We start from the raw sequence: 18630 nt of genomic DNA, 5'->3' as shown, positions 1-18630 counted from the left end.
AGAACCTTTCTGTATTGTGAGCTGTTGCACTAGCACCAAGAGCAAGTGTTAGTTGTGTTGCTTACTAAGTACTGGATGATTGTAACTAGGAGAACAGGACAGGTTATTTGAAAGAGTTCAGAAATGACATGTGTTCTGCAATTTTTTGCTGCCTGCATGATAATTATCTTGTAGCAAGTGCTGTTCCTGGTTAAACATTCATGACTGTCTTTGAGACTGTTCCCCAGGGCCTGCAGAATTCCAGTCTGGCTGGCAGTAAAGATCCTTCTGGCCCCAGCCCCTTATTAATTCTCTACCTAGAATAGATTCTGCCTCTAACATGTGCCAGAAATTCAGAGAAGATTTGACTACTACAATAATGGTAAATTGCCATCCCTGTCAGGGTCCTGTTATATGAGATACATGCCAGTCATATATTTTTTATTCCCTTGAATTGGCACTTCCTCATATGCACACAGACCGTGCAGGACCCCATGATTATACTGCACCTGTGTGTCTGCTGGAAGACAGACAATACACATGTGTTTGGTTGCAGGGATTGATGCTTTCAGCCTGCCAGCAATGACAGTGTCCTCCTGACTCTCTGCTCTTTTCATAGACATGGATGCTCTTGTGCCATGTCCAAAAGTTTTGAGGTACTTCTGGTGCATATCAAAAGTAGGTACATGGTGGGAAACATTATAAGTGGAAGGGAAAAGTACTTTTTTTCCTGCCACCTCTTTAATGTTACTGGTGTGTGATCAAAAGGGAGGACTGACCTGATTTTCCGCAGTGCTCAGCACCCACACATCCCAGTGAAGCTGATCAGAAGTGCAGGAGCTTAGTGTTTTTGAAATCAAGCCCAGAATATGACTCATAATGCTGTGAAGGAGATACTTGACAACTAAATGAATATATATACAGATAGAAGGTAGCAAAGCTTTGAACATTTTATTGTGAACTAACCTTTCAGGTGGTTCTTCTGTCACAAAGCTACAACTGTTGTACAGCTCTTACAACAGTTTCACTGAAACAATATTTTCTGTATTTTAACTAGAGAAGCCCTCTATGTAAAGTAAACTACGGCTATATATTGTAATCATCTATATTTTGGAGCAGGCCTTTACAAGACTCTGGCCATGGCTCTGCTCTCTGGAGAGTAAAACTCATTCAGGCTCAGAGTCAAGCGTTCTCACCCATTTGTAGTCGATATTGTGGTCTGTGTGTTGCTGTTGCACTGATCCCTCAGTTTGGCTGCACTGCATATCTGAAACACAGCCTAGATATCGAAATGGCGAATCTTCCCAGGGCAGGGAGGAGGAAGAGGCACAAAGCCAACTGGGCGAGGTACTTTGTCATGCTGAGCAGCCACTGCAATTGCTCTCTTTGTTACTGATTTTGCTGCGAGCGCGGAACGCAAAATTTCTGAAGAGCTGGATTCGGATGCAACGGGGTTATTGTGGAAAAGCCCAAGATTATGGTTTGTGACACCTACAGCACTGGGTGCCAGTCCTGCTGATGTGTCTTGACCTGGATGAGCGTAGGTAACTCCAGGCTGGAAAATAAAAACAGGTCATGTTTGTTTTCAGGGACCTGGGGCTTTTCACATACAGGTAATTGATACCTTACTAAGTACCCTGCTCCTAAATAGCTATAGGCCTGCAACCCAGGTTCAAATGTTCCTGACTATCACAGAAGTCTGATTTGCATTGGAACCCATGCACAAGAACCCAGGAACACATTTTTTATAGCCAATGAATCATTAGGACCAAATTCTGTGCTATATGATATTTCAGAGCCACCTGCACAGCTGATGAAACATTCAAGACCAGCTGTCTCATTCTCTTTTTCCCATACCTTTTAATTAATTACTGTTGAGCTACCAAGACCTGTTGTCCATAGGAAGTGTTCAACCACCACCTAGTCCTCCTGAGACCAAATGTAGGCTAAAATACCTGAGAGTACTCAGGTCAGGTGCACATTTCCCTCCCCTTGCTACAGCAGTGCAGGACAAGGTCCCTGAATTCAGTCATGTCTAAGCACTAAAAGCCTCCAGCCTCGCAATGCTGATTTTTGTTTTACATTTTTCTGCCCCTTCCCTTTAACTGAGCAGAGTTTGGTTCCCTTTGCCCTGACAGACATGTGAATCTCTCAGATGGTCAAGAGGGCAAATTGTGTCAAGCATGGATGGCAGACATGGCTTAATTCCCAGCACAGAAATCCATGGGATACTCAGCAGCTACCTTGCCTTGGCTTTTAGGATACAAAGTTAAGTTATCACAGGTGGCCAATGCAGTCTACAATGAGAGAAGTAAACTCAAGATGATGCCATGTAACAGTACCAGTAGGCTAGAATGCCCAGGAAAGCAAGGGAATATCTGGAGCTGGTACCTGATGTCCATACAACTGGCAGTCCACCTGAAGGTCTTGTGAGGGACGTTTTACCATCACTGCTGTGCAGAAACCAAAATTCTGGCAAAATAGAACATAGTTAAGAGAAAATAGTTAGAAGATAGAGGGAAGCTGGATCAGAATTTTTAATTTCAGCACATTTAGAAATGGCAACTTTTTCTTGTGTTTTATCTGAGCAGCAAAGTGCTTGGTTTTTAGCCTGCTGGGCTCAAAAAAAACCCCAAAAAAACAAAAAAACAAACAAAAAAAACCCCCAAAAAAAAACCTCTTTAAATGCCTAAGCAGCAAATAAGGGAAACTCCTGTGTTCTTCTATAGTATGATCCTTTGTATGTCTGGATATGAGGGAAGGAAAGAATATATAAGAATCTAGATAAAGAGCTCCCACCCCCTAAAACTGCTTAGGACTCAGTCCCATCAGAAATAGAAGAATTTTGACATAAAAAGTATACAGTATAACTCTCAAGAGCATATATATCAGAACTGAGTGCACTGATATTGTAAGAGGGAGAAATGGTCTGCTTTTTTTTTTTAATGTGACAGTGTACTGTCCAATACAAAAAGCCTGATTTTCTCAGGTGCTCATTTTAAGAATAAACAATAATATATAGTCTATCCATTAAAAATATTCTGTCTCTGATCCTCAAGCTTTTTTCAAATGTATTCAAATCCATGAGAATTCAGTCCAAATACCTCAGAGAAAAGAGAAAGGTGTGATATAGCTTTAAGAATGATATATTGAAAAACATATCATGATGGTACACATCTCTTGCACTTTGATCCCCACAGGGGTTTATTCCTGCTCCAGCGAATGCACATCCCAGCATGAGGCTGCTTTTGTAGCTCAGAGCTGGGGAGGCTGGGGCTGATGTGCTGCCATACTCACAGACTGATCCTCGGGCAGCAGCTGACAAGCCCCCACGTTGGCTTTAGCTTCTTCTGCAGAGCAGTTCGTGGCACCCACAGCAAACTCAGTAACAACAACGTGTCCTGGGTGATACTGATAAAACAGGAAAAATGTTTGATTGACTTTGCACTCAGAAACTGCAGAGCTGCTGAGAAAAGATAAAAGGCAAATGTTGTGGCTTCATCTCCCACTGGAGTGAAAGGGAATCCTGTGGCTAAAATGACACATAATAGTTGGGAAATTAAAAGCAGATCAGGAGGGCGAATTAAAGCAAGCAAATTGTGTCTGTTTGCAAACATAACTAGGTAGCAGCGCACAGTTACTGTAGATGAAGTATTATGTTTACGTGAAAGGCTAGACATAACTGTAGAAATTACCTGTATTTTGGCTCTTCCAATCTCGAGGAGTCTGAGGTAAGAATCAGTGGTTTTGCTGTTGTAGTCATTGAGTGCCGCTGACACCGTTTCTAACACCTCTGTGTTGTTCAAACTTGCCAGCAGTGGACAGTCAGGGCAGACTTTGCGAATGTCTTCACTGGAGTCTGCAGGAGGAATAGATCATGTTTTGATCAGATTGTAAATTGTTTAGAAAGGCATTATAGGCCTATTCAGTAATACAAAGCACTGTTTAAAAGCCTGTCCTAAATTAAAGTGGCAGGAATTTTTCCAGTGCAGGCTATAGATGGCAGTGCATCACACAACTTGCCCATTCAGATCTTTCTGTAAAGAAAAGTGCTGTGGACTTCGGTAGCACATTTTATGTGTTCTTACCCATTTTTAGAAAATTTTCTTTCTGGAAACCTCTCTATGACACCAGTGAAAAGGTGCTTCAGCTCACACAAGGAATGGTAGAAAAATGAAAATATTTTACCTTATTGGAGTTGTGTTTGTGTGTGTTATTTCAGTCATCAGTTTTGACAGCAGTACTGAAGACATCTCGTACAGAGCTAAGAGATCTCACACTGAGCAGGCAGAATAGACATTCTGCTTTCCCATGGCAGTATTGAAAATGCTGGATTTAGTAAAGAAGCTACATCTGCCAGTGACACTCTGATGACCAACAAGCACAAGTAAACTCAGACCAACAAGGAATCAAATTCTTAAGGTTAAACTGATGATTGAAAAGACTCAAATCTGGGACTTGCTCCCCAGTTAGTCTTACAGTATCTTAGTTGTCGCAGTAAAGAGGAGCAAAGAGGAACAGTGGGTTTGTAAAGGGATGAAACCAGAAAAGGGGGCTAGATTTAGAAAACCAATTAACTGTTGTCTTTTATGCCATATTTATACCCAGCAGTTTAGAATCAGAAAAGTTACTGAACTGTAACCACTGCTATAAAAATAATCCAGCCTCTAGATTCAAACCTACAGAACAAAGCCCTTACCTGCATGTGAGTGGCATTTGCTAGCGAGTACAGATAATGTCCCATCCACCCTCTGCAGTTTAACATCACAGTCACCCTCAACTGCCTAGAGAGACAAAAAAATCAAAGGGTTACATTGTTGGATTTTCTGATAAAGGGCCACTAAATTCAAAAGAACAGATCCTAGCTGACCATTCCTGGCAACATCAGTCTGATGGCAAAGGCACTGCTAGGCATGTCCTAATGTCTGTGATTTTGTAAAAGGCAGATCAGAGCTATAAAATCTGGATCCAAATCTGGATCTCAAAAGTATCAAAAGTACCAGGGTAGAAAGATTGTGGACATTTAGTACAGGTTTGTCTCTCATATAGAGCAAAGAATATTAATACTTATGAATTAAGACCTTCCACAGAGCTGTTTGATAACGTTCTCACTAATCTCAGCTGGTCAGTGGCCATGGTAACAGCAGAGTGTGCTGCCTTCTGTGAGCAACATGATCCAGCAGGGGAGGAGATGTCAAAGGCAAAGCTGGAGTCACTGGGAAGAGGGAACAGTTAGAGTTACCTCCCCCCCGATGGAAAATAGAATCTGAGCCCTGATGAATACAGGGGTTGACCATGATTCATATTTAGTGAGCTCTGTGAATTGGGCCCCGTTCTAGAAACAGCAGGCTCAGACAACATTTCCACTGCTTTGGTCAGGGAAAGCGTCTCACAGCTGGATCACACTTGCATAAGAACAAAATATCAGAGGCCAGTAAATTCCAGCTGAGCACTACTTCAAAGGCAGAGCCCTATCTGAAGGGAATAGCTCATCTGCAGTTCTAACTAGGAAGAGATGGTTTGGTGAAACTGCACCAGGTAACAACCCACATCTAGCCAAGGGGAGGGTATTTTTGGACACATTGACAGCCTGCCCTGTCTGTGGTTTGCAATGAGGCAGTGACATCTGGGCTGAGCAAAGGGACTGAATCTGGAGCCCCTAAAGAAGGCCCCACAGCATTCGTGGACTGTGTGTGGGATGTTATGTTGGCAGAGATCTGTCCTGTTCAGATAACAGGACATGAAAGAAATCCAGGAGTGAAGTCCTTCATGACATGAAGGCAGTGAAGTCAGCAAGGAGGTTTCAAGTGGTTGGGTGGTTAAAGGCTGTTACAGGGATATGACATTTGCTTGGGAATCTGGTGATAGCCTGGCCTCTGGCATCAACATATTGAATATGCAGCTTTAGACCCAGCTGGTAGTGTTCAGGTACTCACATGTTCTGCAAAGCTCCTCACTGTACAATTTGCAAGAGGTGTAGGGCTGAGAATAGGGCACGTGGTCTCCAGTAAGTCAAGTTCAAGAAATATGATGTCATTATTTGGCCCCTGAAAGAAGAAAAATAAACCATTGAAATTGATGTAATTTCTTCACAAAACATCACCAGATTTCTTCCCTGGGGCTGCACTTCCTCTGTTGCTGACTATCATGGGTAGCTCCAGGTATACACCAGAGTAAATGAAAAGGTATTTACTTTTAACTTCATAAAAAAAACAGGACTCCAAATCTGGAGTAAGTCAAGATAATCACACTGAGTTTATTCCAGCTAATAAGGAACAGACTCATACATTTGGGAAAGTCAATCTTGTATGTAGTGACTCAGTTCTTTTAAGTTAACTTTATTTTGTTGGGTAGTTTTAAAAAGTCAACAGCTTTTTTTTTTTTTAATGAAAAACTTCATGTTTCTATAACTAGATACCAAACAAACACCAGTGAACATTGCCCTGTCTTGCATAGCCCATTGGAATTACACTGAATTGCATCAGTTCCTTTGCATCTGTAACAGAGGACACAGTTCCTTGGGTTCCCTAAGTCCAAGATGGATTCTGATGTTTGAGTCATGAGTGATTCCATTGAAACCAATTAAATAATTTTAGTGTAAAAGCATTACTATGAGCAAAGCACCATTACCAGTGTTTTTGTATGGGTAACTCTGGACACACCTCTAATCTCATTTATGTCTGCTGTAGTCTTTTCTAAACTTATCTTTTGTTATCTTATCTTTCATAACAAGTACAAAACAGCCATGGAGTTTCATTCATGTCTATCACTCATGTCATGTTTTACTCATGGGACATGTTTTCACTCATGGGACTATTTTCCATGTTTTAAGAGAATCAAAGGTTCTGAATTGGCACATATATTGTATTCATGGCCTTTTTATGGCCTTTCTAGATGCCTACAATAATGGCAATAGATCTTAGGGGGGAAAAGCCACTGTTATTTCCATTTAGACTCCTTGGCAGCTCAATGGGACATTAGGTAAAAATAATGCCTACTACAAAAATCACAAATAGCATGGAGTTTTGATAGGTATGTGTGTCACCCTGATTCTTAAGACTTCCTAAAGCCTTCTGAGTTTACATTCCTTTGGAGAACTTTCCCACACAATTTCTGTAAACAACATATTGTTTACATTCTTTTATGGGGGTGGAGAGCACTTGATGTACTGGTGGTTTGTCCAATGTCTTTGGAGAGGTGGCCCATTCACTCTCCAATCCAATGTCACCCTTGGGAAGGTATAAAAGACAGACTCAGATAATAAACGTCCCTTTTTTACCTTGCAAGCAGCAGGTGGTCCGCGTTGTGCTTTCACGTGTCCCACAGCGACAGTATGTGTTTAGCCAATAAGTAATTACCTGCATCTCAAAGATTATCCTCAGTTTTTCTCTAGATTAGCTACTGGGCTCACGAATCAGCACCTGGAATGATCTGCCCTAGTGAATGTGCTGCATTTGTAAATCGAGCCCTTTCTAGCATAGTACAAAAATGCCTGAACATTTCTCTTTCCCCCTCTGTTCCGCTCTTTGAGAGATACATTCCAGTGACCTGGATTCTCCACTGCTACCAGGTGTCCTTGCCCCATTTAAATCAACAGAGCCCTGCTGATTTCCCCATGTGAGGACAGCCTTTGCAGGCCCTTGGTGATTTCCAAGCATCCCCAGGTGAACACAGTGTTCTGCCTGCAAGCTGCTCACTTACCTGGGGTACCACGCGGATATCCTCGATTCTGTTTAAGGCAAACTTGTATCCATGATGACTCTGACCATTAATATAATTCACAGCAACTTCAGCTGCTGCTTCAGATTCTGGGTCATCACAGCCCAAGGGAGCAGGGGGAGCTGCTGGTACAGCTTTGTGAATTGGAAGCTGAACAAGCAGTATTAAAGCTACTAGTGCCTTCATGGCACCTGAGGAAAACGGATCCCTTTCAGAAATAAAGATCTAAGAATACAGCTCAGATGGTAGCTAGGTAGCAAGAGCTGGGGCCTCATTTATATAGTACATACCTCAGATTTACATGAGCACACGCCTGATATTTGTCCCAGTTCCAAGAAGCATTGCAAACAACAAAAGAGAAAAGTAAATGTTAGGACATCAAGCTGACTGATTAATTTTGGCCAAAGTAAACTTTATCAGGTAGGATATTGCGAAGTCTGCTAAAGCAACTTAAGAAGAAAGTGTCAGCAAAAATGTAACACAATTTTTAGACACTTCTACCAACAAAATACTGTCCATGGAAGAGGAATGTGATCCCTTCTGTTAAATGTGTAGAGATGCTAGTGCTAATTAAGCTTTCTTGTAAACAGGACACATTCTGTTGGGGCCCAAATCTCACCAGACACCAATCGAAATTGTGAGATCAGTAGCATGATAATTTACAAAATGGAATTTTAAGTAGTTTCAAGGATCACATTGAACAGCAAATGTAATTGAATAGCAACTTTTTCTACTGAATTTATTTGGAATAAGAAATGAGGCATAGTTCCTAAATCCTTTGCATCAGCTTTCTTTCTCTGAATAATCTGAACATGTCCAATAGTTCTTGGAGTTTTATTTTGCAAAGCAGGCATCTTGTAGGAATGTTTCTGGAATATGTTGTACAGATTTGAGGATTTGGCAGATGATCCTAAAGAGCACAAAGTGTTTTAAGGAGGATATAGAGGAAAATTAGCTGCTTAAATGCTTTGGAATGCTGGATTCAATCTTATATTTACATTCACGGTGTACATATTTACAAAAGAGTAACGGGATAAAAAAATAATCTATGTAGCAAAATAAAGCATGTATGATGTGTCCAGCATTTACAATCTTTCATTTAAGGTGAGATGACTTTGGCTAGATAGATTCTAGCTAGGCAGGCTGGCTCGACCAATAGAAATGGTTTTCCTGCAGGGGTTTCAGAGTAGCTTCCTACCATCCAGGCTAGGGCAGTGATCAGGCTGCAGAACAGTCAAGGTCCCTTTTGGCTTTAACACATCTGAACCTCTGCTGTCATTTTAAGAGCTGAGGAACTAGCTGCAGATTTGAGATTAATAGAAGGACTTTGGCATAGTTAGAAGTTGGGGTTTTTTTACTTTAGATAATAAGTATTTCTCCTCAGCTTATACAATATTGTGAGAGAGGCTAAAAGTTTTGGGAAAAGAAGTAGTCTTGAGTCATACCTCTCTCTCCTAGAATCTGTGAGTACAGGAAACACTATAAATAGAAATTATTCAGTAGGACAGGTTATGGATAAAGAAGGAGAATGGGAAGAGACTAAAAAGATTGGATTATTTGCTTCAGTTTTGGATGCTAGGATTTGAAAATTGAAGAGATTCATGGGGAAAATAAAGACTTTTTCTCTCTCACACAATAAAAAGTTGGTCCGAGCCTGATTTGTTTATTTTCCATGACTTGAAGCAGAGGTTTCTTGGCATTTTTTCTGTTGTGTGGATGATAATTTGCTTTCCTGACTTTGGTCTGCAACAATTAACGAATGAAGGTTTGGTGTCCCAAAAACACACTTTAAGTGTTCCTTGTGGGCATCTTTTGAATCACAGCAAATTTATTTAGAAAGATAGTATTTTACTCCTTACTGTTAATGCACAATTAAGTTTCTAACCTGTAAATATTTTCATTCCCCTTTTCCATTTTTTGGTCTGAAACATTGAGGTGAACTTCCACAAGGTGCAGATTGAAATAGTTTTTAACCTGAGTGACATATAATTATCCCAGTGAAGGATTTAAAATATTATTTAGAAATTTTGTGTGGTCATTCCTCAGCTTCTTAGGTTACATGTTTTCTACTTAGAATTGCAAATGCTGTAGGATGTATAACATTTCTGCAGTCAAGCTCTGCATATTCCTAAATGTAATATATAACCCAGTTCAGTCAACTTCAGGTTCCGGTTTCAAAGAACAACTTAAAACCTCAAATAGCAAACAGGATTTATTATCTTCTTTCTTCCCTCTTCATTGTCAGTCACATTCTGTATTCCATTTACCAAGCAGGACAAAAAGGAAATACTTTGAAGCCTGCTGTACTTCTCCTTAGTTTCTCTATAGGCTTACTCAAGCCCTTCTCCTCTTGGTGACTGTGTGAACTTTCTTTGTGGGCATACAGAGGATGAGAAATGTGCCCACATGATTATTAATGCTCAGTGCAATGTGGAATGTTGGCAGCTAGCAGGTTCAGGGTGACTTGTGATATGTGTGAGGAAATTTATGTTTGGTTTTTATGTTTGGGAAAGGAGTTTAAAAATACAATCAGGTAGTTTGGGTACAGGTAATATGACAAAGGAGCCTTTCACCTTTTGGGTACAGACTGCCACACATCTGCCTAATTATTCCCTCTAGAGGTGGGATTGCTGGTGTCAGTTCCCTGCAGGCCAGTGGCCTATCACAAGTGTCCTTTTCACAGCACCCTCACTGAAAAGGCAATAATTGCAGAGATAACTTCTCACTGAACTCAGGGCAGATCTGTTCTCTCTTTTTCATGCCTGAGATATAGTAACACATTGTCCTGTATTTTCAGTAGTGGCTGCAAATAGTTCTTACAGCACGAGAAAGTGACCAGAATCCCATGGTCTCCTGCACAGAAGGTGACATGTGAACCCCACTGAAGTGATCAAGCCTTTCACAGAATTCCAGGATCACAGAATGGTTGTCTTTGGAAAGGACATCTGGGGGTCTCCCTGTGCAACCTCACTGCACAAGTAGGGAGGGCCACCTTGAAACAGCTGCCCACAACCATGTCCAGGTGGCTTTTGATTATCTCCAAGAGAGAAGACTCCACAGCCCCTCTGGGCAACCTGTGCCCATGCTTGGTCACCCTCACAGTAAGGTGTGTTTCCTGATGTTCAGACAGAACCTTCTATTTCAGTCTGTGCTCGTTGCCCCTGGTCCTGTCACAGGATACCACTGACAAGAGACTTGTTCCATCCCTTTGCACCCTCTCTTTTGCTATTCATATCCATCAGGCCCTTCCAAGCTTCTCCTCTCTGTGCTAGGTAGTCCCAGCTCTCTCAGCCTTTCCTCACAGGAGATGCTCTAGTACTTTAAGTACCTTTATGGCCTTTTGCCACACTGTCTCCAGGATGTCTCTGTCTCTCCTATATTAAGGAGCCCAGAACTGGACACAGAAACCAGGTGTGACCTCACCACTGCTGAATACAGGGGAAGGATCACCTCCCTAAAGCTGCTGGCAGTGCTTTGCCCAATGCAGCTCAGGGTACTGTGCAGCATGAGAATATAATTTGCTCAGCTCGGTGCCTGCCAGCTCCTTTTCTGCCAAGCTGCTTTCCAGCTAGATGGTGTTTTCCAGCATGTTTTCCTACCTGTGCTCCCCTGGGGCAGGATTGCAGACTTCTGACTGAACTTTGTGAGGTTCCTGCCAGCCAGTTCTGCAGTCTGCCATGGTCCCTTCAATGACAGCATGACCCTGTGGCTTACCAGTCGCTTCCCCCAGTGTTGCTCATGATCCAGATCACTGCTGGTGTTTAACAGGACTGGACCCCAGTATTGCCCCTGTGGGGTACTGCAGCTGACTGGCCTCCATCTCGACTTTGTGCCACGATCAGCACCTCTGGGTCCAGCTCTTCAGCCAGTTTTCAACCCACCTCAATCCACCTTTCACATCAGTGGTGTGAGACTTTGGCCCTGGTGAATTAGGTTGCCTGAGAGACTTGACAAGGCTTCACTGTGATGGAAGCAGAACGAGCTGGGTTTACTGCCCTTGTTATATAAAATACAGTATTGATTCTATGCTCAAAAATTGAGGCTCCACTGAATCTCAGTTCTTAATAATTCATATAAACCACAATGGAAAGGTGAGTTGATGGTTTTCTTTCTTTTTTTGCTTTCTCTCTTTTTTTTTTTTGGGTTGGATGCTTGGAACAGCTAGTGATGATTGGAAATTTGCTGCCCCTGCTCAAACTCGTTTGGAAAAAAAGCAAAGAGCCACTTTCCTGGATGTCAAATTGACACCTTCCTGAGCTTAAAATTCAAGCAAATTAACCAAGCAAACAGATAAATATCATCTTTTTAAAGCTTCACATCAAAGTTAAAAACTTGTGGGGATTTCTGAGGCTCTCTTTTCAGATTACTAAACCGACATTTTTTGGTAAAGCAGACAGAACTGGTCCAATTCTCTGTACCACATCAAAAGATGCATTTCTGAGCAGTCAGGCGTTGTACAGTACTGCAAAACTTAATCACCTTTTGCTTTACACTTGATTAAGTACATTACTTTTGGATCATCGAGTTCACAAGATATTGGAACATCAGGGCTGTCTTCTATATAGCCATCACCTACCCAGAACCTGCACGCGAAGGCAAAAATGTCTGCAGGGAAAATGTCAGAAAGTTAAAGTCACCAGTCTTGTCAAGGCAGCATATTGCTCCCTTAAATGACAGTATAATCAGCATTTAAAAATAAAGTGTGTGAAACCCCATAGAGGTCTGAGAAAAACCTCAAGACAAATTAGACTAATTGATTTGCATAGTCTTATTGGCCCCTTTCCACTACCTGGGCAAATCTTCAGCAGATGTAAATTGGCTCAGAATCACTTCAGTCCAAGTCCCCCATTGTCCCTATAAGAGAAATTTCAGGCTGAAGACAAACTGTGAAGTCTGAACAGTTTTACCAGGTTTTAATAGTAGAATATTATATGTAAATTAATTTATTTTTATTAAATATTAGAATCTTTAATAGAAGGAAGGCTCACCACATGCTCTAATTTGCTGTGCTATTTGCAGTTGAGAAATTTCTTACTGTGAGATATAAAGTGTGCAGACATGGCATTTAATCTGGGAACTTTTAGTCCTGGATGTCCAGCTAGAGATTCCTTTTCAGTAAGCTTTGCTGATCTCAATCAGTTAATCTTTGTTTTCTTTTAACTGTAGGATGAAAATAACTATTTTCCCTTTAATTCTGTGATCTGAGATAACTCATAGAATTTTGTAAAAATATTTAGTATCACTGGGTAGAACGATGTATTCAAAACATTAGAGGAATCCAAGAGTCAGGAAAACCAGATGCCAGTCAGTAAAACCTTAGATAAGACTATTTCCTGGACTTATCAGAAATATAGGAGGATTGAGAGGATTGAAATTCAGTCTTCCAGATTTAGTATTTATTATTTCAGAGACATTTTTCACTGGTTAGATTTTCTTTTAAAAAACTTGCTTTTGTTGCTTTTATTTTTCTTTTCCTTTGAAAGAGAATAAAACATTGTCAAGAATTTTGAAATTTTTACTGAAATAGAAATTTAAATTTTTGACCAGCTCTCCTAGACAAAGCTAACCAAGTCTGTTTCTGTTCCCTTCTCTCTTGTTCATTTTGCTTTTCTATTGTCTATGCCACTGAAATACTTGAGTGCCTTCCAGAAGTACATCAACTGACAAAACTAGCACTTGTTACATGAAAGTCTATTCTCCTTCTCTTCCCAGTGGGAAGATTATATAATATGTTTTGTCTTAGTGAAGTTTTTGATTGATTTAAATTTTTCTCCCCATTTCCGCATTTTTCCTGCTCTATGTTTTGATGTTGCCATCAGTAACAAGAGCAGTTTTATGAGTTGAGTGTTTTCAAGCCCCTGATTGACTTATGCTGTGTTACACTGACCTGGTATGGGAGACACCCCCCTTCCTAAATTTGTTATACTTTTTCACCCTTTTATCGAGGTCAAAGTTATTTATGTTGCCATGCAACTCTAAACAGTGGGATATTTTTGCTTCAGCCCTGCAGGGATGTCATGGTTCTCTCAATATCATTCCTGTGCAATTTGATGGGTGTGGGAAAGCTGTGTTGGAGATGGATAGGTGGCAACTGTGAAATCAGAGATTAGCAGCTGCGGAAGGATTTGGGGGGTTTGGCTTTAAGTTCTTATGCTATAGTTTGTTCTTCCAACTTATTTGGGTGTTCCCCTGATCATTGCTTCATACCAGAACCTAGAACAAACAGAGCAGGATACCTGGGAAGAGACTGCAGGGCTGAACCACAGGAACAAACAGTGGATCAGAAGCAGAAACAAGGTATTTCACTCTGAGCAAACAAACGCCCCACAGCCACACTGACCTCTCCCCATCTCCACAAACAGCAAGGGAATTTCAGCTCGACTCCCTGGGAGAGCCAGTGACTGTCCTGGCATTACCAGGGTGTCCACAGACACATGGCTCCAGTTTAAAAACGCAAATTGAAACATGCCACATTAATTCCTTCTACTTACAGGAATCTTTAAAGGTATAAGTGCACAATTTGTCTGGGTGCTGTCATGTTCTATGATGCTATTAGTCTCTTTGATGGAGAACTCCACATGAAAACTCCACATGCTATCTTCCCTTGCTGAGTTAAACCCTGAAATTTAGTAGCAAGTGTTAGGGAAGCCTGCTGTGCTCTCTGGATTCCTACATGTTCAGCTGCAATGACATATTTTTGATGTGAGAAACAAAGTTCACTCTTGGTACTGTAGGTAAGTGCTCTTTCCACTGAGTTTTGTAGAAAAAAACTGCACATTGATTCTTATGAATTCTTATGCTGTGGCAGTCTGAGAACATGAAATTGTTCCCTACTTATGCTGGGGTACTGTTTTGAAAACAGTGCATGCGTTTCCATGTGGAGGCTCATTGGCATGAGTGACAGGAGGGTGCACACTGTTCCAGACAGGGCTAGGGAATGGCAGGTGGGAGGATGGCAAACTGATATCCTTCCTCACCTTGGAGCACTCCTTCAGGGGCATGACAAACTCAATCAATATCCCAGTGAGGTTTACATAATTCTGACAAGCAAGAGAGTCTTAAAAAATTTAAGTTATTTATTTTTAGTGGGGCAGATGATGAAGTCCTATGGGGTTTTGGTTGTTTTTTTTTACTGCTACATGTCCCTAAATCACCCATTTAATTCAATCTCTGCTGCCTTCCAGCCACATGGCTAAAAATCTGGAAGTAAAATCGGAAACATGAGGGGGACATTTTAATTTAATAGCATGGAGGCAATATATTAATAACACATTTGCAACAGGGGAAGTGGGTCTTTCTAAGTCAGTGCAGTTTGAAAGAATTTATATAGACATTCCCGCTTAAGGAGTTGAAATTTTGCATGTTAGACATAAAGTACGGGTGACTTTTATGACAACAAAGTAACTACACTTACAGTTTTCCTTGCTTAATTTACACAGCCTCGGATTCACAGCAGACAGGGACCCCAGGCTGTCAAGAGCAATAAACACGAGGCTCTCTGAGCAGACACACCCGTGCCCAGGTGACCTCCTCCTTAGCGTCTCAGAGAGAGAGAGATGTGATATGAGCATCATGGGCTGATTAAAAACAACATCCAGTGTCACATTTCTATGCAGAGGTGCATGTCAACACTTTCCCCCGGTATGTTTGTGAATTTGTTAAGTTTTGTTATGTCAGAGGAAAGAGAGCTGTAGCTTTGTTCACATTCAGCCCAGAAATTCTGAACCAAACAGTGATGTTAAATGTTGCCAGTTAGAAATTGTACATGTAACTGGCTAGTGTAGAAAACTGCTTTTGTATTCATGAATTTATGAATAAAACAGGCAAAGAGAACTCATAGAACTGCTTTGGTGGGGCTACAAGGCTCTGTAGGCTCTGTATTGGGCATCTCCATACAGAGATGCCCATGGCATTTTCCCCTCTGCTGTTCTGTTGAGCATTGTTAGTCTCAGTAAATTTCTAATTTTTCCATTAGTTATTTTCATTCGTCTGTTTCTTGAAGGGGATCTTGGGACTTTTGGGTCCTCTTGTCTAACACAACTACTCTGGGTCTACAGCATAATTTTCTTCCTGTCAAATGCATCTGAAATCCCTGTTTTATCTGTTACTGTAGCTCAGTATGTTCATATTATGATGAACTCCATATGATGACTTTCTCTGCCATTGGTTCTACTGCCTAAGCAAGGTTGTATTTCATAATTTCTCCAAGTGGTTCCCCATTCACAAGAACATCAAGCTCAATTTTCTCCTTGCATCTGCAAGGCCCTGGCCAAGACCAGACCTTCTTGCTCAACTTTCACCTGGATCTCACCATTCTGCCATCAGCACCTCTTTGAGCCATTCAGCCTTGTCACTGACAGATATGTCTCTTGCACTCTCTTCAGAAAGAATCCCACTTCTGAAATTGTCCTTGAGGCCATCATCTCTCTGAGTTCTCACAGGGCCTGAAGAGCTGCCCCTTGTCACATTATCTGTAGTAAAGTGTTATATGACTTTTAAAGCCATTTTTATTATATGGATTGCTGCACTTACACTGAAAAAAATTATGATTTCTCAAGGAAAAATGTTTGAAAACCATTTGAAATTGTGAATTTATCTACCACATTTCTGTTTTGAGAGGTATCTTCTTAATCTGCCTTTAAGCGCACACATGGCAATGCCACTCTAGGGACAGTCTTATCTTCTTCACTTACCAAAAGCAGTTTGGTATGAAACATTCCTTTGAAAATAGTCTTATCTGGCCCCTCCTTAACTCTTGCCTTCATTTTGGGATATGTGAGGAACAAAGAAACCAAAGTTCATACCCAAGTCTCGCAAATAAGACTGTCCTTGGGGTAGCTGGATGAAAGCCTTTCACTGACAAAAGGGAACATATAATATTTACTTGTTGTAGAAGAGGAAGTGAGGTCTAGTTCATACATTTTGAAATTTTTGAGTTCTTAAGAGGAAGGTTGGTAATACTGGTATCAAACATTGTTATTTGTCTTGTTATGTAGCTCACCTGTAGCTCAACTGCAGTTTTAAGTGTGCATTAAGAGGGGAGCATAAGGCTTGGCTAGGATTGTGGTGTTGCAACTCCCAGGTACTTTCTGAAAGGAAACAAGATCTTTTGCAAACTTTGGACCAATAAAAATATAGTAGTTGTAATTTGTATTAAGTTTCTTGACTATTTGTTTGCTTCATTTGTGTGAAGCTTCCATCTCATGACACAAGTTAAAGATTCAGGTTTTGAAACAACTGCTGGATATTGGTTAGAAACCTTACAATCTAAAATCTCACTGAGAAGATATTTCAGAAGCAGTAATTTTCTGAGAACAGCTGAAGGTGTTAAAGATGATTGTGTAATGCTATGTGTGTATTATAGGAACAGGTAAAGACAGGCACTAAAAGGGGATTTTTTTTTTTCTTGACATTCTCATCTATTGCCAGTGTTCCTCTCTTTCTTGGCTTTTGATACAGCCCTTCAAGCTTTTGAGAGTCAGATACTTGGGGCAGGCCCATGGAAATGCCAGGACAGATGGACAGATGCACTACATGTGCTTTGGAGAGCTAAAGCACTGTTGCAAAGAGTTGCTGGATACTATTTGTGCACAGAGAAACAAATAACTCATATTCCCAGCTCTGTAATCAAAAGCCATTCTTGGCTGGGGGAGATCCCTGCAACAACATTCTTGTCTCCCCTTGAGAGAAGGAAGCCAATGATTATTCTGTTACCCTTCATTATCATTCAGTGTGGTATAAACTGCCCAGGACTTGAACTCTCAAGTGCCCAGGAGGGCCAGTACATGAATATACCTTGTGTCAGCAGAGGCCATTTCAAATAATACAGATGATGACAGATTGATGTTGGTAGCTCATTAGGCAAAGCACTGACCGAGACATCAAATTCCTTTCAGCGAGAATATGGCTAGAGTGTTTGCTGTTGTGCATTAAAGGAGAGACACATTTTTCTTCTTTGATTTCTCTTGCTTCCTGCTTCCCATGTTTGCATCAGACAGTGCCAGCTATCAGATCTGTCATCATGTTTGACTTTCCTAATGTGAACAGCTGTGCCAGAAGAATCAAGGTGTAAAGCTAAACCCAATCTGCAGATATAGTATACATAATATATTTCAACAAAAGACCTGTGTTCACAAGCCTCCTGTGGCACACAGATTTTAATATAACACTTGGCTTCTAGCTTGTCCAGATCCAACAGTACAATCTTCTCACCCGTGCCTGAACAGATAGAGAACAGATTTCTGAAACTGTGTAAGGTGTATTCAGATTGCTGTCTCCTTGGTGTACTAACTCCTGCTCTTGTGGATTATGCTTTCACACTTTTGGGGCAGGCCTTAACCCACATGGTTAAGCTGGTAGCCTTCTGCCTCTTCCTGAAGAACTTGGGAAGAAGTTTCCCAAGCATAGTTCTCTATCTACATGTCACAGTCCAACAGAGGAAGCCAGGTGACTTCTGCTGCTACCACATCCCCCAGTGATGTCTCTGTGGAGGAAGGCAGAGTGCATTGCACAATGTGCTGCAGAGAGGAGAGGTAGGTCCAGGATTCACTGAGGGAAAGAATCTCCAGTCCATATTTGGTGCTTGGGCCCAGACAGGATAAAATACTTCTTAGTCTGGGGGCTAGGTAAAGGCAAACATACCTGAGGCTAGCTGGTCACTGTTGTGTCAGTGCCAGGAAATGAAGTCCACAGCTGCTGAGAGGAACCACAGAGATGAGATGAACACCAGAGGAAGAAATCAAAGCAAGGAGAGGAGGAGGGGAGTATTCAGCAATTGAAAAGCCCCCGGGGTGAGGATGGCTGCTGACACACCCGAGGCTCTGTTGGCAGCTCATCAGCCACTGCTGATACCAGGCAGCTGATCCAGCACAGCATTCTCTGCAGCCACACAGTTCTGGAGCTTTGTATGCACTCGGTGATCTTACAGTACAC

The 18630-nt window shown here is 41.4% G+C and overlaps 1 protein-coding gene across 1 annotated transcript; it reads right to left on the bottom strand.

Moving 5' to 3' along the window:
* Window positions 1–906: 906 nt before the first annotated feature.
* Window positions 907–7976, bottom strand: AHSG (alpha 2-HS glycoprotein). The gene is made up of 7 exons (XM_021543821.2): window positions 7681–7976; window positions 5916–6026; window positions 4679–4763; window positions 3675–3838; window positions 3277–3390; window positions 2371–2451; window positions 907–1534 (listed from the first exon to the last, which is right to left on the bottom strand). Exons 1-7 carry the CDS (start codon window positions 7882–7884, stop codon window positions 1259–1261), a joined length of 1035 nt encoding a protein of 344 aa, XP_021399496.2. The 5' UTR covers window positions 7885–7976; the 3' UTR covers window positions 907–1258.
* Between the last annotated feature and the right edge of the window lie 10654 nt (window positions 7977–18630).

The sequence above is a fragment of the Lonchura striata genome, chromosome 10 (assembly GCF_046129695.1).
Source record: "Lonchura striata isolate bLonStr1 chromosome 10, bLonStr1.mat, whole genome shotgun sequence".
NCBI lineage: Eukaryota > Metazoa > Chordata > Aves > Passeriformes > Estrildidae > Lonchura > Lonchura striata.
The sequence above is the reverse complement of the archived record's forward strand: the minus strand, read 5'-3'. Positions and strand labels throughout refer to the sequence as shown.